Here is a 26,289-nt window from a genome sequence, read left to right on the forward strand (position 1 = left end):
AGAATTTTGTGATGATGAGTGAATCCCACATGCTTTACATCCATGTATTATAGAAAATTCCACTTTGCCCAAAAAAAACCTTTACAATTTATGTTTAGCAATAATTGAAACCATTGAACAGCAGCAGTAAGGCCAAGTCGTCCACAGTTTGTCCACAATCTAACAAAACAAAGCCAGTCCCCACACGTAAATCAATGACTCGAATATCCCAATTAAATTCATATGCTGTGTGCTACGACCCGCAGATCCAAGAGGCTTCCTATGCGACACACTGATTTTGTTGTATCCTCCTTTAAACCACATATGCAGCAGTTGCCGCTGCTGAAAGCAAAACCACCAGCTAGCTAGCAAGAAAAGAAAGCCTCATCATCCCCATCTCTATAAGAACCCATTTGCCTCTTAACTTGCTTTTCCTCATTAAGCGCTTAAGAGTAAAAGAGAAAGTTACATACCCCGAGAAAGATTCAAAGAGATCAGTATTCTGAGTTATAATGTCTGCGGTGGTGGAGGTATGGGTGAGCGAGCTGGGGAAGCTGAAGGAGAAGGTTGGGGCCAAGAAGCGGTTTCTGTGGTCATCGAAGAAGGTGAAACATGCTGAAGGAGGAGATGAGGGTGAGGTTGATCAGCAACAACAACCAGCTGTAGCTGCTGCAGCTCATGAAGGTGCGGTGATGGAGACTACGGTTAGAAAAGAGAGGAGGAACTCTTCTACGCTTTCTGAGGCCACTGTTTGTATGCTCATGGACCGTTTTGTTCCTTGGTGATATTGGGCTATTGTGTGTTGTATCTAGTTAATCTAGTCTACAATATGTACATTTTCTATGATGTTATTTTAGTTTTATGAATCATCAATGTCACTTCTCTGGTTCTGAAATTTAGTAGTCGAATTGTTTTAGTAGTATCAAAATAAAGTTCGGTGAAATGGATCGATGCACAAAATTCATAGTGGCCATACCTGCAAACTTTTGTCCATATCAAAAAACGTATCCTCACCTCGAAAACTAGAACATATCATATGTCCATGAATGGTTGAAAGAAGAAGAGGAAGAGGCTCTTAATTGGGTAGTCATTTTTGCGAAGTAATGAGGGGTAACAAATTTAGTTATTATATATGATCACTGGCCAAAAGAAAGACTTGGATGTTATTCCTCACCAGGCCTCACCATGATGATGGGAATCTACGAAGAAAGTCCCTGCAATGTTCAGTGTGAATCTATATTCTGTAGTCTAAAATTTTGGGAATAATAAAGATCAAACAACACAAAGGTCAACAAATGGGGGCAAATAACAAGTTAACAAGTTCCTTGGAGCTGTTTCTGCAACTGGAAAGATGCTCACGAATCATACCTCTTTCGATCGCTTTTCCCATTTCTTTTTCTTGTTCTTTCTCGTTTGGGATTTGGCTGGATGTGCTAAAGATAATGATTAATCAACCATAACTCGTTAGCACAGTGAGACGTGAACAACAGCGTATCTACAGTGGAAGTGGGCCTAAAACCAAAAAGTCGAAGTAATCTAACATTAGTACTGCAAATGTGTTCATCTCTGGGATCTGCAAAACAGTCGGAATTACTTTTCACGTTCCATTTTCTCTGCATGACGCACAAAGTTTAACTTCATATGTACTCTTTCAGATCAGCCCTTTTGAAACAGTGCGATGCAAATGATTTCTTGTGTTAAATCTATCAGCATCCACATAACTTCAGGGTAGTAAAGTTGAAAATAGAAAAGAATCTGGCCTCTATATTCTTCTTATATATCTGTATACATTTATGCATATAAACAATTTGCACAACAGTAATTAACGCAAGGCCTCACTTAGAAGCCACATTTTTGCTCAGACATTTAAACTGTAGAACTGGCTTCAATGCTAGCCGAAGAGAACTCATTAATTAATCTGGGTACCTCTTCCTCACATCTTAGAATCTCACTAGCATATCTGAGAGCCTCATCCACAGTATCAGGTTCTAATGCAGTAACTAGGGAAACAAACAACTTTCTATCTGTTTGAGTATGAAATAGTCTTTTGAACTTCATTGCAATATACTGAAAGGCTCGGTGAGCCAATGTAGGGTTATTACTGTTATTATTACTACTGTTGGGATTATGACTGGTTGCTGGATTGAAGTCATTAAACCATTCGCATCGAGTGAGAGGGACTTGGTCAATCTTTTCTTCAAGCAGATCAAACTTGTTAAGTATCAGAAGGAAGTGTTTCTGATCAAAAGCTGGATGAGTTGCAATGCTTTCAAACAGCTGCTTGCTTGCCATCATCTTGTTTATGGATACCCCACTAGCATCTTCACAAAACTCATCGTAGTCTGTCAAAGCAACACAAAATATAACCATATCAACATCTTCAAACATCTCTAGCAACTTGCAGCTTCCTCCAAGGCTATGCACTCTAATGAGTTGATACCTGTGATGAATAAGTGTACCAAAAATGTCAAAGCATATTTTGATACCCTTCCAAAGGATTCCAAGTAATATTACAGAAGAGAAAAAGGTGGATGTCCACGCAGATGCATGAGAAAGATCCCTTTCTATTGCTAAGGAAGCTTCAATACCCAAGAAGAACGCCTCAATATTGTTTTTTTTTTCTCGGATAAAACTAAGGACTGGACAATACGAGGACAGTCCGAGACTTTAAATTAAGACTGTATCTTGGTACACGAAATTTGAAATTGATATCTCCTGGACTTTCAATTAACTTACTGATCAATTAGCATTAACAAAATTATCTTTCCTTTTCTGTGATTTCCTTTTAGTGTGGTAAAGCATATCATTCACTCTTTCACCAACTACTCTGCAAGTATTTTAGAAGTTTCATCCTTGGCCATGTGTATCATTCATTCTTTTACTAACTATTTTGCAAGTACTTTAGGCGTTTTCATCGTTAGATATGTAGTCTAGATGCGTAATCCCGGAATTCATATATCTAGTGCATAGCAATTTCTATCCATTAGGCAAAGCAAGTCAGCAGTAATTTCATTAGCAACATTGACCAAGAGGTTTACCCACTCAATGAACAAAAATAGTTTGCTCAAACATGTATTATAATGCATGAATCACAACACTAACCTTTGCAAAGGATTATGCTGATAGAAAGTGTCCAGATTGCTACGTTCAGATGATCTAGTCAATGAAAATTCCATGGTATTAAGGCTGTTGGACGAGGTAATTCCCTCTGCGTACAAGATGTCCATGTCTGAGGGCTCATAATCAATCCTTGAAATTTCTACAGCCTGTCAGAACCGTAGTTAATTCAGTACAAAGAATATTGTATAACGATCACAAGTTATCCACATTCCGTTTCCATATATAATGAATGAATATTTTACTATTCTTGGTTCTGGAATGTGGGAGAATATTACCTGGAATCAGAAACGAAATGAAACACATTCCCATTAAACTGTTTATTAATTGTTAGGAATGAATCTAAAGTAGTTTGATTACAGGATATTCTGGTGAAATATATAAATCATATCTTCCTAAGATGTTGGTGTGGTCTGGAATTAATTCAATAAAAATAAAAGTCAGTGTAGCTTTGGTATAATTATGAGCTTCTGGTGCATCAAATAATTGGAAAGTTTGATGCTTAAAGGTCAAAGAGATTAAAAAGGACACAAAAGGAAAAATTAGAGCACAGGCAGATTAGAATGTGAACTGGCTAAAGCTAGAGGAATCACAGAGCATGATCTCACCCGATTAAGAAAATATGTAGCTTGTCTGGGTAGCATTTCTAATTCATTCCTCCGGTTGTATGTGGCTTGAATAGCTGGATCATTCCACAACTCCTCAACAAACGGTGCATATTCACGAGTAGCCGCAGGAAATATGGCTTCCAAAGTACCTGATATCATATTCTTTAGTAGCCAATCTGCAAAAGATTTCAGTCTTGGGCCAATGGTATACGTTGTTTTACTGTCCAGCTGGCTTGTAATTACTGTTGTCAACCAAACAATTTCAGACACGACTATTTAGTGAAAATACTGATGGCAATAAAATTATACACATGGTAACAATCTTAAAGCTGTTTAATTTCTTATTTGTAAGCCAAGCTCCCAAAAGAGAAATGTAATAATGATCAAATAATGAAAACAAACATCAACTTTACAGGAAATCAATTTGAAACCCACAAGAATCACTAGGTATCAAAAGGAGCAAGATATGTTATTCCAATACAAAATGGTATATATTGAGCCTTTATAAAAATCTGGAAAACCATCAATTGAACAGTACTAGCCAAAATAACAATAACAAGAAAAACTTGGTATTAGTTTCAAAAAAGAAAAACTTGCTATTCACAAAGCTAGGGAATCAGTTGACCCTACAAATTCACATTATCCCTAAATTCACTTCTGATTCTTATTGCATTTCTTCAATTGGTCAGGCCTCGTAATCCTCTATTTTTCAACAGGGAAACAATTATCTAAAAGGATACTTCATATTACTGGAAACAGAGAAAGAAAGAAAAAACTAGAAAACGAATATCAAAACAAAACAGAAATAATTTGTTTTCAACTAGTATAATGGAGAGAAAGTATGAGACAGATTACTGTGAAACTATGGAGTCGAAGGGTTTAGGAGATCATTGGTCACAGTAAATTGGATGTACAGATTCACAAAGGGTTTAGTAAGAAGTAAGAACTATGAAAATGTGTCCAGTATAAAAAGTGGAAAACTACCGAAAAATCAGACAGCATCATATTCACCATCTACCAGAACCAAATTTGAATTTTAGACTTGATTGCTCATTTGTACCTATCCTGGTCACTGGTCAACGTTTATTTTAAACTTTTGTAAAGATGGATATATAAATGCTAGTTTTTTTTTTTTTTTCATTTACCAACAAAATTAAATTTAATTCGATCTTAGAAAGAAATGAGAGTATTAAGGCATATTTAGTGCATGCAATGGTATCCCTATTCCATAATACTATCATTATTGATTGACGGGTAAAATGACAGATAATGTGAACTTATTGTACCTGAAGGACCAGGTTCATCTTGAAGCTCTCCTTTTCTGTTTTCAACCAAACTTTCTTCTTCAAACCATTCACGCCCCTCCAGCAGTATACCAAGATAACTGTACAATCTGCTTTGGATCATGAACTTAATATTTTGGCGCTCATCTTCAGAAAAAGGAACATCATACAAAAGCTTTGCCTACAATAAGCAGGTACTTTGGGTTAAAAGAGTTCCCGCAACTAATTAAAAATATATAATTTATTGGATTACAAGTAGCACTGTTTTACGTTGAACATTACATGACCACTGAGGGTAGTACCATATTATGAGTATCACACTTTTCTTTCCAATAGTTTGTAGATTGAAATAGAAAAGCGAAAAGTAGAGAAGAGTTTGTATCTATTACAAAAGGCCTCAGACTGCTTTGTAAAAGAAAAATAATCTGCTCTCTCTATATCCCTCCGGTAAAAGAAGAACGAATTCATGTTTAGTGTAGTTCTTTGTTCCTCTTATATGCATGCATATAGATAAAAAGTTAGTTTGTGGTATTGTTTGACTTGGTTATCTATGTGCAAGTTTTCACTTGATGGTTACTAAAAAAGTTCTGAGCAAATGCTGACTGCTACTGATACGATGGATTGAGAGAACTACATTTATATTACATAGTACTGCAAAAGAAAAAAGCATGCATACTACATACATACTACATTGATACATCTACATATAAGCATGTGTGTGTGTTCTTCAACTTCTTACAAGTACATAGATACTGACCATCAATTAGCAACATGTTTCGTGAACACATATAAAGCAATGCCAATACTAGTTTGTAATCAACTTCCAGAGTTGATTTTCTCTCATCTAAGCTTTTCCACCACAAATAAATGTGTCAATCAAGCTATGCAACAGGAAAAACACCAATTAAGATATGAACTTAACACCATTTAGAGATGTAATCATGTTCCCTAAACATACACTTTACCTGTTTAAATATAGTGCTTGAGCCAGATTTATGATACCCAACTAAAACAAGTTTGTCGAGCAGTTTCTCTTCAATAAAGTTTCCGTCTTCTTCCGCAGGAGGAGGATTTGTAGATTCAGTAGGAATTGGTAAAGAGAAGATAGTACAAACCAGCTTTATTTTCTGTAAGGAAATTCTTCACAGTTCACGGGTGTTTGATGCATAAATTTGACTTGTTAATACAAAAAAATCATTGCATATTTAAATGCATACATACCGTGTTCCATATCTTTCCCTTTACGTTATTCATTCCCTCTTCCTGATAGGATCCATCTGCACTCACCCAGTAGTTGATTTTTCCTTCACATGGCACTCCTGCCATCTGCATAAATCAAACAAAATAACATCAAGGGAATGTAAGTTTTCAAAGCATGTTATACTAATGAAACTTGAACAAGTTGAGTATAATAACCGTCAGCATGAAGACCTCCAATTTGGTGATCACTCGATTGTTCATCATTATTTGTGTGTCCCCATTACTAGCACTTTGCTTTAAATGGCCCCCAACATTCAGCTGGGGGCTTATAACTTGGCAAGGCCTATGCCCATCCTGTTCAATCAAATCAGCACCAATTTTCCCATTGTGATCCAAGTTGCAACAATATAGAGGTCTAATAACAACAACATGACACAAGAAATAAAAATCATGAGCTGAGTTCAAATTTTACCTTTCCCCAAAAGCCAGATACATTATCATACCAATAAGATCCTGGTTTTAGATTTTTTGGAGGGTTTCTGCAACCTTGCAATCTAGAGAGCTCTTCTTGTGTAAGAGGCTCGTCGTTCACGAAAACAAGATTGCCTGGCGGTTGATTTGCTTGGCATGATATCTCAGCTTTCATGACCACTTCCACCTGCGCCTTAGTAAGAAGCCGCCTGAGCATACTAGAAGACTTGCCAATACTCCCTCGCCTCGACTCATCAATCCCAAACCGAATGCAAGTAACACATTTCCTTCCTTCCGGCATTGACCCCATTGCCCTCAGCACACAATCAAAGCAATACTTTGCACCACAAACAATGCACACCTCCTTCTCAGTGAACTTGTTCCCTCTCCCACATCGATAGCACGACCCCTTCTTCCCATTCCTCTCCACCCTCGGCCTCACTTGCAAACTCTCATCCCCATCAGAGGCATTGAACTCCACTTCCTGCACAACTATGTCATTCGAATCCGGATCGCGAAAAGTCACAGTCGATGGCCTTTTCACATGGTGAGGAACAATCTCATCCACACCAGCTTCCTCTCTGCCAGAGAAAACCTCAGAGGAAACACTTCTTGAGCTCAAACCAGACTCTGTTGATCCCCAATCACCTTCTCCACCATCCTCACCCAACTCCACCTCACCCTCCAACTTTCCACAACCCAATTCACCAGAGCTCCCAACTTCACTACACACACCCTTCTCTTCACCTGAATCAAGAACCACCTTTACTTCATCCCCAAGTTTAGACTCTACTCTGGCCTTCCTGCTCTGACTGGACTTCGCAATGGGCTGGATGATCGGCAGCGACAGATTGTGCAACAGAGACGGTGAAGAAACCGGTGCAGCAGTCGGGATTCGGTGAATGTCAATCGGAAACGCATGTGGGATTTCATAACCCACCGGAGGACCTTGGTACTCCACTGCAAACGAGTATTCCAACTCCGCGCTCAAATCTTCGTAACTCTCGACATCAATATCAGCACCTTTTGAAGCCAAAGCAGCACTCAGCTTCCTCATAACCGCAGCAGCCATACTGTAGTTGCCAAGCTTTCACCTCAATCCCGGAAACACCGAAAGCCTCACAAACCCATGAACCGAAAAAACAGCGGTTCCACAGAACCCAGAAACCAAGACCGAAACTTTCCACAGACCCAACAGAGAGAAAACACACCCAGTTGGTCAGTTTGTCCAAAGCAATGAGACAAAATAGGAGAAACACGAGGCTTGTTACAAAACGCGGACTGGGGAGAGGACTTGGGGGACTTCCCATTTTCTAACTAGGAATTGCTTGGAATTTCTGAGAGGGACGAGAAGCTAACTGCGCACTATAAAATCAACGCGGAATGAGTCTTCGGCGCCGGGATGTTATTCTCTGGGAATCGACGTACCGAAGTAATGTATGACTCTGACTCGTTCGAGTCCAAGGGATCTCTGTTTTGGAGCATTCAAGGGTATTATGGTCATAAGAGGACTATGGAGAGGTGAGGGTTGTTGGTGCTTACATAGAATTGGGTGCAGTACAGTGTTGCAGTTTGTGTTGTGCATTGAATTTTGGTGGGGTTGACGCTTTGAACTCCGATGGGCTGATATTTTCTCGGTCAAATGGAAATTTGATCGGATCTTTTCAACGACGATAACAATTTTTTTATTTTTTATACGGAAGGAAATATAATATTATTCACTCCCATTATTATTGTGATTGCACCAAGTAAAAAATGATTTGTTCAGAAAAACAAGTAACTGGAATGTTTATGTCATGCGATTAAATAATTATGAACTCTTTAACTAAAAAAAAACACTAGCTTTGTCTTATTCTGAGAACACTTGTCAATGGACTAAATTTAGAGCGAAGGAACCTAAATCCTGATTTGTTTAATAACAAATAAAATTCAACCCAACTCGATCCGATAATTTGTCAGATTGTTAATAGTCAAATCTAAATTCGTATCCGGCCGATTAATAGATATATGATTCATTCATCATATTCATATGTTATGTTACTTATTATCAAAATAATCAATACAAAAAGTATATCTTAATATGCAATAAAAAAAAAATTTAACTATAACAAAATTTTCAAATAATTTTACGACAGACTGAGTTATTAACAGATCGGATTAACCTAAATTCATATTTAATATTTTAAGTTAGCAAATTAACAGATCGAATGATCATATTCAAATCCGTTCAACTAATGATAGCAGACCCAAACAACATAAAGATTAAAACTCAGTCCATTAACAAGTTTAACCATGAATGAATGAGACATAAAAAGGGAAATATAGACCTAACGGATTACTGCAACTCACACTTGCGTCAAGCATTGCCTTACCTATGTCCATGTCATGCAAACCGCTAAAACTTAAAAGAATCGCACCAAACCCATAAAGTAACAGTAACAACAATTATAGTCATATTTACACAAACTCACCAAAAATTCTTTAACGAGGCCTCATAAAGTATCATTTCTTCATTATCTTGCACTACTTGCTTTATTTTCAATGGCAAATACATATTGTTGACAAAATCATATACTACAAGATACTATCACACAAATTCCTCTTTTTATTTTTTGCAGAACAATTATCATATGTTAAAAAGAAATAGTGCAAATTACAAAGGAGGAGTCAACTTGACCAACAAAGACAAACATAAATAGGCGACCCCACAAACATAGCTACCCAAGCAACAACCCAGCATTGAGTAGAAGACAATTGTGAAGATCTATGTAGGTACAAGGGGTGTACTTGGTATATTGGCATTCCCATACAAAACGTTAAAGCATCCTACTCACTGGTCTCAGAGAAATCATAAAGGTAATTTCATCTCGTAAGTCAGCATTTGCACCTAGGTTGTTGGAAGGTTTCGTTAGGAAAGTATCTTTATGTTTTCTTAATCTTTATCATGCAAAGATACTTCCCGTATGTTAAGTTGCATTGGTGAAATCCAAATTAATTTAGGATGTGTCCAAATTGATTTAGGATTTGTTTATTTATTTTGGAAAATCTTTTATTTAAAGTTTTTCCCTATTAGGAGTCCAATTAGGGTAAATCTTGGTTATTGAGGATTTGTTTTTTTGGGACGTGCATATATTCAGAAACATGCGTTCTTTTTGTCACGGCTCTTGAGTAGCAAGAATCATTGTTCTTCTTGTGTTGCTTAGAAAAGATTACATAAGAGTCTCGAGACACTTGTTCCATGTAGAAGAGTCTCACCAATCATTCATTCATATGTATTGATTCTCTTGAGATCAGTAGAGAAGTTGGTGCTACAAGAGAAGTGATATTTGCATATCGTTCAAGTGAAGAAGAATGTCAAGATTCAAGACAAACACCTCTTTAGTGAGTCTAGAGATTGTAGCCACGTAGAGAGCTATATGTGTTTGTAAAGAACCATATCCTTTATTATTGGATTGATCTTATTTTGGGTTCTCAAGAGTAAGAGCCTTGCAGTGTTTGTAATTTCAAATTTGAGGTTTTCACTGCGTAACCAAAATTGTGCTTTCTGTGTGAATTTTTTGATTTCCGTCCCGCAAGGATTGCAACGTGCCTATCAATCCCCGTTTTCCGGAAAACACATTCTGTCCTTATATTTTCAATCTACATCGCTGTGAAAATCAGCACCACCGGGTAGAGCTGAACTTGGGGAGACAGAAAGAGTTCTGAAAAAAGTAGACCCAAGCTTCTTTGTTCGAGATACAGAAACAAGAACCAAAAATCTCAAACCTTCTCCATAATGGAGGACAACTTTTGCCAGCAAGAAACATACAGAAACCAAAAACAGAGAAAGATAAAGTGAGATCCATAAAGGGATTGAAAAGACAGACACCCGAAGAATGTTCAATCTCTTGATGTACCACCGAAACAGGATATGTGTGCAGTAGCGGGCAAATCCCGCTTAGAACAGAGCTCCTAGGAGCAAATATACAAACCATGGCAAAAGGATAAAGATAAGGGGTCGTGACCACTTACCCAAATTTGGGCAAATATACTCCCACTTACTCCACTAAGAGTATTTTACTCCTATTTACCCAATTTAATATTTAATGACAATTTTGCCCTTAACTCAATTAATTATTTACATGTGCATCTCCCATTCTCTCTCTCTCTCTCTCTCTCTCTCTCTCTCTCTCTCTCTCTCTCTCTCTCTCTCTCTCTCTCTCTCTATTGTTCAACCACGGCTCTGAGATCCCCACCTCCGGTAACCAGCCTCAGAAACTCCACCTCCGGCAACCATGGCTCTGAGATCCCCACCTCCTTCACCGACCTCTTCTGCTCCAAATTACACACGGCGACGATGAGTGTCTCCAGCTGGAAAAACTTTAGAAACTCATAAATCAACCACGGCGCACTCACCGGGTACCGAGACTCGTACCAGCACATCCAGGGGCTTGCGTCGCCGCGCAACCTAGTGGCGGCGATCTTGACTCGATCGGCAGCGGGGATGTCGAGGTAGGCGAAGTGGAGTTAGGTGGCGGTGAGCCAGTCGACTGCGTTCTCGTTGCCAGCGCGGCCGTGGAAGACGGGGAGGTTCTCGAGGGCGATGAGCTTGTGGAGATGAGACTGTGAGGTCTGGAGCTCGGTTTTCTTGGTGGAGATGGAGAGTGGAGATCTGAAGCTCATGGATCTGAGATTCCAATTGCTCTATGGAGCTCTTCGATTTTGCTTCACCGTAATCAAATTTTTTTTTTTGGGTAAAATTGGGGCAGAATGCCCAGAAGGATAGAAAAAAGAAAACAGAAAAAAAAATTTATGGGGCAATAATATGATTATTGGGGGATAATAATATGATTATTGAGAGGCAATAATATGATTATTGGGGGCAATAATATGATTATTGGGGGGCAATAATATGATTACAAGGTATTATTAGGGGGCAATAAAATCAGACACGGGAATCCGGTCACCAGTCCAGTAGCCGGATTTGGGATTCCGGTGACCGGTCGCCTGTCACAGGTAGCAGGATTCCGGTCACTGGTCACCAGAGTCCCCGGCAGGCCACTGGTCACCGGAGTCCGGCAAGGTCTCCGATGACTTCTCTCACTAAGTGACAAAGAAGGAGAGGGCAAAATTGTCCCAAAAATAAATAAAAAAGAATAAAAAAAATACTTAATTGGGTATTAGGGAAATAATCTCTTAGAGTGTTTGGGTAAGTGGGCAATTTTTAAGCTAAAATTGGGTAAATGATCATTTCCCCTAAAGATAATAGTCACCAAAAACAGCAAACCCAGGGACGATAACTGGTTTTAGAGGAAGGAAAAGGATAGATCTGGAGAAAAAGAGGCTGCGGTTAAGAAGAACAGATAGGAAACGATAAGAAAAAAGAATAAACATAAAGGGAAAAACGGAAAAGAGAAAATTGAGGCACGGAACCTCATATCAGAGACCAATATCATGGCAAAATCTCTCATGGGCTTAGGTGGGGAAGAGTGCCACCGACTCTCAATTTAGGGGAAAGAAAACTTGAGGCGATGCGTTTGGGGGAAGAGAAATAGTCAAAAGCCATCCCTGATGCATCATGAATTTTCTTCTAGAAACACGAATCATGAAGTCTTGCGTATAATGCAATCAAATTGAAACAACCTACATAATGGGCTTGACAATTTTCATCTTATGCTTGGCAGCACCCGTTGACGATCCAAGTCTATAAGACCCTTACAAATACGAGTATGCGACTGCCGACATCCGATCCAAGTCCAAGCTCTATTATAGGAATTGATTACACGCATTTCTATACATGTAATTGTATCTAAAACACTAGAAATAAGTTAATCCTCAAGTCAATTATTATATAATTAATCTATTTTTATTTATTTTGTAAAAAATAAGTGGAGTTATGAAAATCGAGATAAAATGACTCGAAAAAGTAAATTGGAGTATTCCAACAAGAGGACAAAATAGTAGAGCATCAGTCAACCATGGTCAATGAAAATAGTAGATTAATTCATTAATCAAGTGGCTTATTTGGTTTAATTGCCTAAATTAATTAACCTAACTATTGGTTAATTAATAAAACCATGCACGTGAAGGTTGGTTTAATTGATAGGCACCAATCTAAGCCTGACACATGGCATATAATATCCAATTAACCTTGACTACAATTTTTCCTCGCCGACCCCAATTTGCCTTATCCTTCCCTTTTCCTCTCGACCACAAAACGCATAGCATATCAAGTCTCTCTCTCATCACTAGTAAACACGCAGCCGCCACCATTCAATTAACCATTTTTCCCTTCTCTTCTCCTATACCCACTGAGACCACAACCTCACACCCAATCAATTTTCATCATCTTCACTAAGGATTTGAGTTTAGGTAGAGAGAGAGTATAATTTCAAGCTAGTCATGCTCACTCTCTAGTGTTGTTGTGATTAGTATTGGTTTCTCTCTCTTTTCTCAACTCTATACTCTCTTTAATTTATTGTAATTAATTTGATGAATTTTGTTGTGGGTTTGTTGATGGATTATGAGTAGTCTATTTAGAAAACTAGGGTTTGAGCCCTAACATATATGGATTTAATGTAATAAATATATTTTGATTCAATGGTTTTCAATTTAGTGTTTGGCATATATTCTAATCTATTTGGCTTAGATGCATGATTATGAGCTTGATTAACTCTTGAATGTATAGATGAACATGTCTAGAACAAATTATGGAACTTAATCACTTCTCTAATTTATCGCTAGAACACTAGTTTAGAACATGGTTAGTTACAATACCAATTTCGATTGCCGTATTAGCTAGCATGGGAACCTTGATTCTATGAGGTATTCTTCTCCTTTTGGTGCAACTAGAGGCCCTAGTAAGGCTCTAAATTGTCCCAATTGAGTTTCTACGGCCCTTGATCCTGAGTAAGAATACCCTTGTGAGGAGCACTTTTGGTCGGGGTTGTACGGCAGTGAAATCATCATGACCGAGCCCAAAACCTATCCCCTTTGTCTGAGTTAGCAAAGACTAGGCCTAACAAACTTCGAAGGACCTGAGAATCCTAGGAAGCTTGGTGTTATGTTCTTCCCGGTAGCTCCTTGTATATGCACAGCAGTGAATTGAACATTCCAAAAGAGGCTTGGCAAGATGCGTGTGGCGTGGGAGCTATAAAAGCATGAGTTTCAAAAGAAGAGGTCACAGCAGTGATGTATATTGGTTAAGGTTTGTGAGATAAGGGGTTTGGACAGAAGGTGAGTTTGAAATGATGAAAACTATGGATGGATGTGGGATCGAGGAAGCATGAGAGAAGAAGAGTCCTAGAGAGACTGCTAGCACACTATGTTCTGATCTTTTCTTGGTTAATAACAAAGCTATTTATATGCAATTCTAGCAGTTAAAGGGATCTCGGTGGAAGGTCTCTACTGCTGGGCAAAGAGATGGCTTGGGTTAAATGCATATACTGGATTTTGTAATGCCTCTTGGTCTGTCAAGTCTCGTTTAAAGGAGATTATGGAATAGGTTTGGCAGATTTTCTGCCATGATTTAAGCAAGATTTGTTGCTGTGATTGAGTCCCCATTGTTACACATGTAAGAGTAAAATCAATGTTGTGTAAAAGAATGCTACATTTGAGAGGAAATCACTATTTGTGTAAAAAGATGTTGGTTGTTTGGCTTGACAGAGAGTTGTTATTATGATAAATGAGGCTTGTCAATTTGGGATATCTCTTCTTCATTTACCCATATTAAGAGTTCGGCCGTTGTGCATAATTTTTGGTCCCAAGTCCAAAATTATCAACGAGCCTAAAACTAATAACGGCCCTCATGCAATTTTGTTACCTTCCACACCACACCCATTCTTGTAAGCCCTAAGCGTGTGAATGTGGCTTGGGTCCACGTGCGTGGCCTGATGGTTGCAGGTGTAATTCGCCTTGAAATATGAATTGGGCTTGTTAGCTGGATTTTTGGGTGTCAACATTAGCCCCCTTGATTATGTAGGCCATGCAAGCATGTTGCGGGCTACATAATCAAATCCGAAGACTCATTGCATGATATGTCATGATATATTGGCTTGATAGATATGTTGGCTTGCAAATCCTCCAAATACGAGCTACGACTTATTCAGCTTGAAAAACAAATGCTATTCATCATCGGTCTCCCAGAAGGAAAGAGTCCAGCCTCCAATCACCTTTCTCTTTGGGAAGTGGTCTTGGCCTGTGAAATTCATTATGCTTTTTTCATCTTTTGGTTTCACAAGACATCTCTCTCCTCAAAAGTCAATTTTTTAATTTTGAGGGAAAGGAGCTCGTCTTCCTTCACAGCCTTTTGATATGAGAAATCATGTTCACGACCTCCTTGTTTTCTTACAGAATAAATTGATGGCGTCAAGCATGTGGTAGAGTATCTTTAGGCTTCTTGGTCAAATTTTGGGCCTGGGAGAAATGAATGGAATGAAGATTGCTCTATAGGCTTGCTGGGTCGAACTTTCTTCTACTGGGTATAGGCTTCTCATTCCTCCATTGTCCCTATCTTTCTCCTTTTCTCTATTTTAGCAATGACAATAGATGTTGTCATCCTTGCTGTGTTATAGCGTATTTTGGTTCTCGCGTTATCAGCTTACTGCTATGATTGCTTGTTGCTTCAGCGACATTGATTTGTTACTTTGATTGATTTGCTGCGTTTCACACATTTTGGTTTTTGCATCAATTTGCTGCCGTGATTGCTTGTTGCTTCAGCGATATTGATTTGCTGTTGTGATGTGAATTTGCTCAACAATGTTGGCAACTGACTGAATGAGAATAACTCTTGATACTGCATTTGAATTTCTTGTCATCAATCCCTACCACTTAAATATAGCATCTTGGGAACAAAACTGTGAACCGGTTAGCTGGAAATCTCAAAATTTTGTGATTCCTCTAACACTTTGCTGATTCAATTCACTATTACGTATGGTTGAATTGCTTGACTTTGATTATAGCTAGGCATCACTTTGTATAGTATGCTTTGTTGTGGCTAGTATTTTTTACTGCCGTGATTGCAGTAAAGCATAATGCAGTATAGATTAAATTGGCTTGATTTACCCTGTAAATCGTGTTGCTTAGTTTGGCTTGGCCATGGTGGTTTTAGTTTTGCTTGGTTCTTTGCTTGGAGTATGAATGGCATGTAGCTTGGCATATATAAAATCATATTTGATTATCATTGACTTTGTTTAACAATGCCGAGGATGAATTGCTTGACTTGCTCAGCCTATAGCTTTAGCCCGGATATAAGTCTGTCCTTAGCTTCTGCTGTAACCAGACAACAATTTTTTTTTAATACAACTTCAAGTTAGCATGTAAAGTTTTTCTTTGCATGGCTTTGATTTTTGTTTTTAGTTTTGCTTGCTTAGAGGCATGTAGTAGCTTTGCTTGGGTGTGTGCTTTGGTAGCTTGAGTTTGTGGTCATCTTAAGTATTTTTAGAGGGAGTCAGTATTAAAAAGAATGAGCTTGGTTGCTTGGCATGGCCCTCATATGTTCTATGGTAGATGCACGACCTTAAGAGATGAGCTTGGCATGGTTTGTGTATGCATGTCTAATGCTTGTATGCTTAAATTACTTTTGCTTGGCATAAGCTTGTATAAGTATTGGTGTGTTTCTCTTGGTCGTGCATCTGCTTGGCTTGAGCATGAGCTTAGCATGAGCCTGTGCTTGGCATGCTGTTTGAGTGGCATGAGCACAAACTTGGCATTAGCATGGACTTGGCATGATATATTGGCTCATAAAGCTAGACTAAGTGCCATGTATTAAGCATGAAATTTCTCGTGATTGCTAACTTATATAGGGTTTAGACATATTTAGGCTCAGATTTCATTGATTTCTTATTTGCCTCTACACCTTATAGATCCATCTAAGTAATGATTTTTCTTCTAGAAAATCAGGTATGATTTTCTTTGTGATGCTTCAAGAGAGAAATTAATAGCTTGGGTTCAAGATTTTGGGCTTCTAATTAGAACTTGATATATGCGGGACATTTAAATGGTAATACTTAATGTGAAGAATGGACACTAAATTTGGTGAGAGATTGGATATGCATATGCTTGATGCTAAAGTATGGCTGTAGATGCTTGTGTAGAGTACTGAAGGCTTAGAGTATGACTGTGGTTGTTGAATTTTGTATGGGTAGCAATATTTGGATCTGTATATGCATGGGTGTTAGAGAAAAAATCTATGGTGGGTTGGAACTTGAGTTAAGAGTATGCATGATGTTGAAATCATAACATGTGAAAGTTTGTATAATGCTTGTTGGATCGTAAATGCTTGCACTTATGACTTCTCCACATTTTTTTTTGTTCAGATGGGATACTCTGTGCTTGAACTCTGACTTGATAAAATTGATTATGGCCGTTTTTGTTTCAGCAGTGGAGTAGTAGAGGCCAATGACACAGGATGTGAGAGTATCAATTCCAATTATAAACTAGATGTAAGTAAATGGTGGAAGCTTTGAATACATGCAGCAATGAAGTGAGTTTTAACTTGATCACGGTAACTGAAATTTTTTTGCTTGAATTGCTTAGCTTCTTTTCCTTCATTGACTCGTTGTCATAGATTTGCATGACCATGTGCTTGACTAGCATATATGAGTCATATACATTTTTTTTGCTATATCTTGCTTGGTATTATCTTCGGCATCAATTAATAGTTGCTTTCTTGTAGAATTTTCATTTGTATAAGATTTCTTTGTGGCTTGGTTTTGGCTTCCTTACTTATTTGAGCATGCTCTCTGTGGATTTGTATGACTTATAGTAGCTGTGGTAACGCACTGACCACACACAACCTTGACTTTATTGCAGTGGTGCTAGGAATTAGCATACTGGGCTAAATCGTTGCATCGTGGTTCTTCATGATATCCAGGTGAGCATAAATACAAGAATCTTCTCACGAGATATGCTTGAATTTGATGTTTAAAGTTGCACTCTTAAATGCAATTGAAACATCGGTTGGTCTTTTCTCCTGGTGGTGAACTCTTTATGCTTGCTGTTGGGTTTTGAATTTGCTCAATAATCACCATGATTGATTGACAGTATATGAATATGGATATTGCTTGTCAAGAATTGAATTTAACAGTGATATAACATGAATTTGCATGGCATGTTTTGCTGTGGCTTGTTTTAATTGCTGTAGTTATCACATACTTTGTTTTATTGCTGGGATTGTAATGTAACCTGCCTTTGTGAGCCCTTTTTTACAAGCTGTTTCTGAGCCTCTTCTATTTTACTGCTATAATTGTGAAAATGAATGGTATAGCATGGCTTTGCTTAGCTTGGTATATGTAAGTTCCTTAGTTTGGCCTGATCATGTTACTGACACTTATATCAGTAATTTGCTTGGCTTGAATTTGCGTTGGTTTGCATGGCCTGGTCTTGCTTGATTTGCTTTGATATTGTAAAACAAAAAATACCTTTGCTTGACTTTGTTTTTGTTTCAATTAAACTTGTGACAGTCATGCTTGGGCATGTTCTAGGCATGAGCTTTTGACGGCTTGAGCTAGCAGCTGCATGATTATTTCAGTTATCAAGGGAGAGCACATTGGCATTGAAAAGAATGAGTTCAGTTGTTTTGCATGGTTCTCACATGGTTAATTACTTGGTGGAAGCACTAGTTTGAAAAATAGAAGTTTGTATGCTTGGCATGGTTGTCTTGGTCGTGATCCGATTGGCATATGCATGAGGTGTTCCAGGTATTAGCTTGGCATGATGGTTACTAGAAGTATTTGTTGCTTGATAGGAAGGTGCTTTTGGTTATTGAAATTTGGTCTGGTGTCATTTTAAGAAGAATCGAGATTTGGTCTAGCTAGCATGATAAGTGGTTGTCACAACAGCAAGAGATTGTTTAGGAAAAAAAAATTTGGTATGGATAAGGTTAAAAATAGGTTAGCATGTTGGTTTATCGAAGTAAGATTATCACAAAATGGTTTGGAAAAGACTATTGATTTGAATTATATGGCATGGCAGTGGTTCGAGTTGCTTTTACAGCAGCTTTTGGCAATCTAGTTTTCAGATTGTCTTGCTTAACTCTCCAGGCATATGCGTCTTGATTAACTTCTTGTCTTGTAAGGGATTTGGCTTGGTAAGAGAATGAGCTTGTATGATGTCTGCTTGCTTGTTTTGGTTTGATTGATTCAATTAGTGACTGTTATGCTTGGGCATGTCTTAGGCATGTGCTTTGATGGTATGAGCTTGTGACTTCCTCAAGTTTCTTTAATGGCCAAATGAGAGTGCATTAGCATTGGCAAACATGAGCTTGGAGGTATTGGCTTGGCGCGACTCTCATTTGGTTTTCGATGCATATAAGATCTTGCGAGATAAGAGCTTGGAGAAACTTGCCTTCGTATGCTTCTTGTTAGTTCTTTAATGGATGCACAACCTTAGAAAGAAGCTTGGCATAATTGGTGTTTGTATGCTTATATGATTAAAAATATTTTTGGCTTGACATAACCTTGTTAAGTATTGACTTGTTACTCTTGGTCGTGAATCCGCTTGGCTTGACAATGAGCTTGGCATGATGTATGAGTGGTATGGGCATGAGTTTGGCATTGCGTAGATGAATCTTTGATAATTCAAACATCATAAGAACTTTAATTCTTTTTTCTTTTTTTCAAAGTCATGATGCCTTGAATGAGCAGAAAAGTGAATAGAACTGATCCAACACTAGTGTACTTGGAAGCCTTAAGTTCCGTTTCGTATTTTTCAATGAATCAATAGACCATGGGCTTGTACTTTTCATCATGAATCATCTTTCTCCAAACCCCCAAGTATACCTTACTTCAAGCAAAACCAATCTTTTGCATGTAACACAACAGTGACACAATACCACAGATATGCATGCATAAAGGCTATCATGTTTGCTCGCAGGTCGTGATTCTTGCTTCAGTTACATAATAGAGATTTAAGCTCAAGTCTATAGCTATCATGTTTGGGCTGTACTCTCATGTCTATCGATTACTTGTCGACTAATCGTTGGCTTAGCATGGCTTGAAATTGTTGAATTAGGATTTAGTAGGAATTGCAGCTGTTGTATGAACTTTCGCTAGAATTGCTTTAGTACAAGCTTTAATGACATGTATGTATGCTCAGTTGATTACGATGATGAGCTATTTTGGCTTAGAGGGAATAAAGACAACGGGTAATGAAAAATGGTTAGAAGTGTTTATTTTCTTCATCTAAGAAAATGAAGGGGGATGACATTAGATGTCTGATTATAAGAATGGATGGCATTTTTAGTAAAGGGGGCTAGACTCGGATATTGAAAGTATTATGGTGCAAAGTTTGGTTTTTAGAGGATGCATGTATGCTTGATTGTCTGAAATCAGTAGTGCATGGAAGCTTGAATCTTGAATAAGTGTTTGTTGATCTTGGAGGTTGAATAATACTTTGCTTGCTCAAATTCTTTGAATTGAATTGTTTTTCTTCCATGGTCAGATAGGATTAGCATGCTGAAAGTTCAGTTTCTTTGTGGATGTATTTGAATGTCATCTTTATTCCCAGCAGTAAAATGGGTCTAGTTGTTGATCTCGGAGCTTCAGGCATGCAAGGAAGTGAATACCATGATATCAGCACTAGAACAGCTTAGAATATTTGAGCTACTTTGGGCATAATGGCTTGTTTTTGTTTTCGAGCTCCTTTTAGCATGGTGGTGAATTGGGACTTGCATGATTTACTAGCGACTTGATCATGAATGGGGAATGTTGTAGTCTTGGCTTTGTTACAGCAGTGAACTTTTTTTTTTCATTTTAAGCTGTCTACGCATCTAAGAAGCTTGAAATGCTTAAATTGCTTGGGATGTTGCTTGAGTTGCATGATGCTCAGTCCATTTTTCTTGGTTGCTCCCATCTTCATGCATGAACTTTTTTTTTTTTTTTCAACAGAGTGAATGTTGTGCTTGAAGTTTCTTTTCACTTCGTCTGTATGCTTGAAAGACTTATTTTCAAATTAAGATTGTAAATTTTGGATGTGTATGCCTGATATGAATATGCTTGAGATCTGTTAGTAATCTAACAGTTCTTCTTTTCTTCAAAATTGCTTGTTGCTAGTCGACTTTGGTGTGTGGATCTGGAAGGGCACTCTTGAGTGATGCAATAGATATGGTAAAAGCCTGATTATAAGAGTGCAAATGCTTGATGTATTGATTCTGGTTTAAATCAGTACGCTTGAGTTATGCAACAGATCGAAATAGTATGATATGACTGATTATGGAAAGTAGATTTGCTTAAGGTGTTGTCAAGGCCCTTTGGATTTTTACATCGATATAATTTGGTGCTGGTTAAGGTATGTAAAGGCAATGATTTGCCTAATTTGAATATTTTTTTTTTTTTTTTTGCTTTCAGCTTGATGCATCAATATGAGGCCCAAAAATTTGGGGTGGATGAGTTGCTGGTAAAGGTAATTAACTTACATAAATTAAATCATCAGCCCCCAAGTGCAGTAGCTTGATTAAAAGAACAAGATTTGACTTTTCCGGTAATGAATATTACTTGAAAAGTATGAAAAACTTATGCTTATGATATGTAAGCTTGTTTGCATCATTTTGAACTTTGTTGTTGTTCTACTTGACTGTATTTGGCAGTGCTGTGACAACAAAAGCATGGATACTTTGAAGAAAATTGTCATGCTACCATGGAATAAAAGAATGATTTTTTTTTTGAAGCATAGAGCACTGCTATGATATGGAGGGAGCCATGATTAAATCATAGCATTTTTAAAAAAAAAATTCATTAAGCAAAGCCCCCAAGTATTCTTGCATGAAGCTTGAAATTTATTTTGCAAAAAAGGATAGCTTTGAGATTTAGTATACTGAGCTGATTTAGGCCTGGTATTAGCACAAATAAAGACTAATATTTTGTCTTCCATGCTGTTGGTAAGTTTTATGAGAAATCTGGTAAATAGGCTCAAAATGCTTGAATAGTGGCTAAACAAAGGTAGGATAGTTTTTTTTTTTTTGCTAATGGTTGTGATGCATGCAGTGTGTTTATATGTTGCTCCCAATAGTGGTAGTCAAGATTAGCATGACATATGTTCAGCAAGGAAGAAGTCAGCAGCTGGAATCATGGCCTAGTTCCCAGGCAAGAGGTTCAAACCTTATCAGATCTAGAAGAAATGCTTCAATTGGTTATGAGGTTATTTGTGTTGGTTTTGTTGAATCCTCAAGGTGAGATAGCTTTTTGAGTAATAGGATTCTTAATTTGTTCACTCAATATTGAAGCTTGAATAATGAGTGAATAAATGACAGCTTTCGTGATTCCTGTTACAAAAACTCATGGATTGAAGTCTCATAGTCAATTCAGTAAGAAATAAGCTTGTGTTGCAATGAGTATTGGCATGTTCATCAAGAGAGCTCTCCTTGATTTCACCTGATACATATTGTCAATGGTAAAGCATGAGTGGTTTGAAGTGAGCATGGAAAATCTATGGAGTAAAATGCTGTTGTTAAGGAAGCTAAGGTGGAAATACAGCCTAGTCCCAAGTAGAGTCGCCAAAATGTGAGGGGCACTTTTGGTCAGGGTTGTACGGCAGTGAAATCAACATGACCGAGCCCAAAACCTATCCCCTTTGTCTGAGTTAGCGAAGATTAGGCCCAGCAAACTTCGAAGGACCTGAGAATCCTAGGAAGCTTGCTGTTATGTTCTTCCCAGCAGCTCCTTGTATATGCACAGCAGTGAATTGAACATTCCAAAAGAGGCTTGGCAAGATGCGTGTGGCGTGGGAGCTAGAAAAGCATGAGTTTCAAAAGAAGAAGTCCCAGCAGTGTTGTATACTGGTTGAGGTTTGTGAGATAAAGGGGTTTGGACAGAAGGTGAGTTTGAAATGATGAAAACTATAGATGGATGTGGGAGAGAGGAAGCAAGAGAGAAGAAGAGTGCTAGAGAGCTTGCTAGCACACTCCATTCTGATCTTTTCTTAGTTAATAACAAAGCTATTTATATGCAATTCCAGCAGCTAAAAGGATCTCGGTGGAAGGTCTATACTGCTGGGTAAAGAGATGGCTTGGGTTAAATGCATGTACTAGATTTTGTAATGCCTCTTGGTCTGTCAAGTCTTGTCTAAAGAAGAATATGGAATAGGTTTGGCATGTTTTTTGCCATGATTTAAGCAAGATTTGCTGCTGTGATTGAGTCCCCATTGTTACACATGTAAGAGTAAAATCAATGCTGTATAAAAGAATGCTACATTTGAGAGGAAATCACTATTTGTGTAAAAAGATGTTGGTTGTTTGGTTTGACAGAGAATTGTTATTATGATAAATGAGGCTTGTCAATTTGGTATATCTCTTCTTCATTTACCCGTATTAAGAGTTAGGCCGTTGTGCATGAATTTTGGTACCAAGTCCAAAATTATCAACGAGCCTAAAACTAATAACGGGCCTCATGCAATTCCGTTACCTTCCACACCACCCCCATTCTTGTAAGCCCCAAGTGTGTGAATGTGGCTTGGGTTCACGTGCGTGGCGTGATGGTTGCGGGTGTAATTCGCCTTGAAATATGAATTGGGCTTAAAGCATGAATTGGGCTTATTAGCTGGATTTTTGGGTGTCAACAACCCTTTAAGGAATCTAATGAATCTAATGACCCATAAGCCTTGAAAAGCCTTGGGTACAGTTCTTGATGCCATTATGAATTGAATGACTATTGTAGAGACATATTTGTACATTGAATTTGGCTACCTAATTTCCATATCTTGATTAGTTTCTACTATCTTTATTTTTAGTTGCAATTTTAATTTTCAATTGTCAAATTTATTTTTTGCAATCAAACTCAATTTTCACAAATCACTTTCATTGTCCATATCACTTGGTTGTGAGGTTCCGCATTTATTTGCAGTTCTTTTGACCCATTTTTAGGCTTGGTTGTTCCAAGCAGGGAATGTAAATAGCTTGGTGCTATTTTTTAGGTTTATTTGTTAAATTGTTAGTGTCTTAGTAATCGGCATAACTAAGGATTGGAATTAGTTTTTCAATCCCTATGGTAGTATGGTACGATAATTTCATATTTAAATATTTTCCATTTCTTTGATGACTGTGCCCTTATTGTGCGTAAATTGCATTTAAGCACCAAATCAGGAATGTATATGGTAACTGGAGATGGATAACGATTATTTTTCCCTTTCTTTTTTGGACAACATAACAATGATTTTCATAATTACTCTAGAAAATATGTCACAATGACCTAGCGCTCTGCTAGGGGAGAGAGCGGCCGCCCACGCGGTTTGCTTCTGAATCTTCCTCCATGAATATGGAGGATTTGGGTGACTCCGGTGGTGCGGTAGGGATCTGGCATAGCGGCGAGGGTTGCTTGCCTCGTTTCTCTTCCATGCGTCGAAGTTACTATCGTGATTCTCGAGGCCATTGGAGGATCGGATGGTGGAATCGCTTTCCAATTCTGGTGGTGGACGAGCGTCGTACGATGGAGGTGAGTCTTGGACGCGTACGGCGGATCTGGATTCACATCTGGAAGGTTGATATGGGCGACGTTGGGCAGCGTGCGACGGGCGACAGAGCGCAGGATGATGAGCCGATAGGCCGCAGCTTTCCTAGGCTGAAGATGCTGAGCGACAGTGTGGTGCAGATTGGTCTGAAGATCCGGATTTTAGATCCGGGTCGGATCTGGGGCTGGGCCTCTGGGTTAGGGGCCGGGTCTGGATTTAGGCTTGGCACTGGGCCTGGATCTAGGTTTTGAGGTTGATTGTCTTTTGGTTTTCATCTTTTTGGTTCATAAGTCACTTTAGTGGAAGATTGATCTCTATTTGGCGTATTTTTTACGTGGAACATGTTTGGATGGTCACATCACCAGTTACATTGTTAGAAGATTTTCCTTTCATGGACGGTCACACTATCGGTAACATAGTTGGAAGATTGTTCTCTTTTCGACATAAGATGTACGAGGAATCTGTTTGGTCGGTCATACCACCGGTTACTTTGATTGAAGATTACCCTGTTATGGTTGGTCATACTATTAGTAACTTTTCACATAGCACGGTTTACACCCGATGCGTCCTCAGATGCATTTTTGCATGCAATCGTATCTTTGCTAAGTTTTATGTTCATTGCTTTATTTTCGTATCTTTCATTTATGATGTAGTTTCTACATTTGTCTTTTGTAATCTTTCTTATTATTAATGGAGTTGACATTTATTCTCAAAAAAAAAAAAACAATGATTTTCATATATATGAAGCTAAACACTGAAACGATGATGGAGAAACCAATGAAGCCAATGTAATATAATCACTGTACAACTTTGTTAATTATACCATAATGACTCGTTTATATGAAAGACTTGTTGTCTGGTGGAGAGCCGTCTATTAAACATTACATGCTAAGTAAGGATTATGGGACTCTTGTATTGATTTCATGCATATATGCATCGGATTGGAACATGTATCATTAGAATTAGATTAAGGGTGTAGCTATTGTCATTCGACTATTTTCTTAGTTCACCCTACAAACATTTGAATTATTGAGAGATTATATTACCCAAGTACAAAATGACTAATAAGTACATTGATTTCCTAAAATCCAAATATGTAAGAAAAACTAAATATATAACTAACTAATTAAATGGAAAGACTACTTAATTTCTTATTGGATGACATTAATCTTCATCTATTGCAAAAAAAAAAAAAGTAATAATAATAATAATAATCATCATCATCTGCATCTTCTTCACCCAAATTTGAATTTATTATTAGTGTTTTTTTTCCTCCTCATCGTTAATTCGTTATTCAATTTACAAAACCGTTAGTGTTAACTTCATCAAAATCTTGGGAACACAAGAGTAAAAATTTAAAACACGAAGAAAAAAAATCAATCTCTTCTTCATTGCTCATAGTTGTTAACGTAGACGAACGTTGAAATTGCAAGAAAAAAATTAAAAAATAAAAATAGATTATGATTTTATTATGAAACTTTAATAAATTTTATTTTTTTTATAGGTAAAAAATTAAATGAGAGATTTTCTTTAAAAAATATATATATATAGTTTTAATTGGATATGTCATATAAGGATATTTCTGGAAAGAGAAATTGGTTAGATAAGCAAATTTCATAATTGAAATTAAAATGTAGGTTGCAATGAGCAAGTAGGGTGGCAATAGCCGTACCCTTAGATTTTTTTTTTTTAATAAACTCTTAGCCCAACCTACCTTTACATATGTCAGTGAGAATCGAACCCATGACCTTTCAATGTTGGAATTATAATTTACCAATAGGTCGCAGCTCACCTACAATAGTAGTACAATGTTAGAATTATAATAGCCGTACCCTTAAATTAATTAGTTGTTAAGCTTGTAAATGCTCTACTATTAGGCATTAGAACTATCATATATGTTAATTCAAAACCACTTGATGATGTATTTATCAGATTAAATTTTGATAGTTCTATTAAATTTGATATTTGTGTACTTCAGTGGGGGGTTGAGGAGGTTGAAATGGCTGAAGATGACGTTTCGGAGACCTTAATGGGGAGGAGGTTGAAGAAGGTGATACTCTACTACTCGTGATGGCACCTAACTCGACTTCGGCTTGAGTTTATGTCTCCAAGAATACTCACAGTATCTATGCACTTTGAGTTTTTCATCAACGGTAATTTTGGATGCGCTTCGTTGTTTAGTTAAAGAGGTTAATTTGCTTAGGTGACTATTC

At 37.7% G+C, this 26,289-nt stretch overlaps 2 protein-coding genes across 4 annotated transcripts; one reads left to right on the forward strand and one right to left on the reverse strand.

The window, feature by feature from the left end:
- The first annotated feature begins 226 nt into the window (after positions 1 to 226).
- Positions 227 to 883, forward strand: LOC112169844. The gene has a single exon (XM_024306904.2). The coding sequence runs from the start codon at positions 492 to 494 to the stop codon at positions 762 to 764; it is 273 nt and encodes a 90-aa protein (XP_024162672.1). The 5' UTR covers positions 227 to 491; the 3' UTR covers positions 765 to 883.
- Positions 884 to 1,716: 833 nt separating this feature from the next.
- Positions 1,717 to 8,168, reverse strand: LOC112169845 (extra-large guanine nucleotide-binding protein 1). Of its 3 annotated transcripts, none has more exons than XM_040508659.1 (8): positions 6,660 to 8,168; positions 6,419 to 6,541; positions 6,209 to 6,313; positions 5,953 to 6,114; positions 4,991 to 5,168; positions 3,705 to 3,946; positions 3,082 to 3,245; positions 1,717 to 2,419 (listed from the first exon to the last, which is right to left on the reverse strand). In XM_040508659.1, exons 1-8 carry the CDS (start codon positions 7,728 to 7,730, stop codon positions 1,846 to 1,848), a joined length of 2,619 nt encoding a protein of 872 aa, XP_040364593.1. In that variant the 5' UTR covers positions 7,731 to 8,168; the 3' UTR covers positions 1,717 to 1,845. The 3 variants fall into 3 exon arrangements, with proteins under 3 accessions (XP_040364593.1, XP_024162673.1, XP_040364594.1); XM_024306905.2 differs by having other exon boundaries at positions 6,404 to 6,541; XM_040508660.1 differs by having other exon boundaries at positions 2,194 to 2,321; positions 6,404 to 6,541; positions 6,660 to 8,167.
- Positions 8,169 to 26,289: the final 18,121 nt, after the last annotated feature.

Source organism: Rosa chinensis, chromosome 6 (genome assembly GCF_002994745.2).
Source record: "Rosa chinensis cultivar Old Blush chromosome 6, RchiOBHm-V2, whole genome shotgun sequence".
Classification (NCBI taxonomy): Eukaryota; Viridiplantae; Streptophyta; class Magnoliopsida; order Rosales; family Rosaceae; genus Rosa; species Rosa chinensis.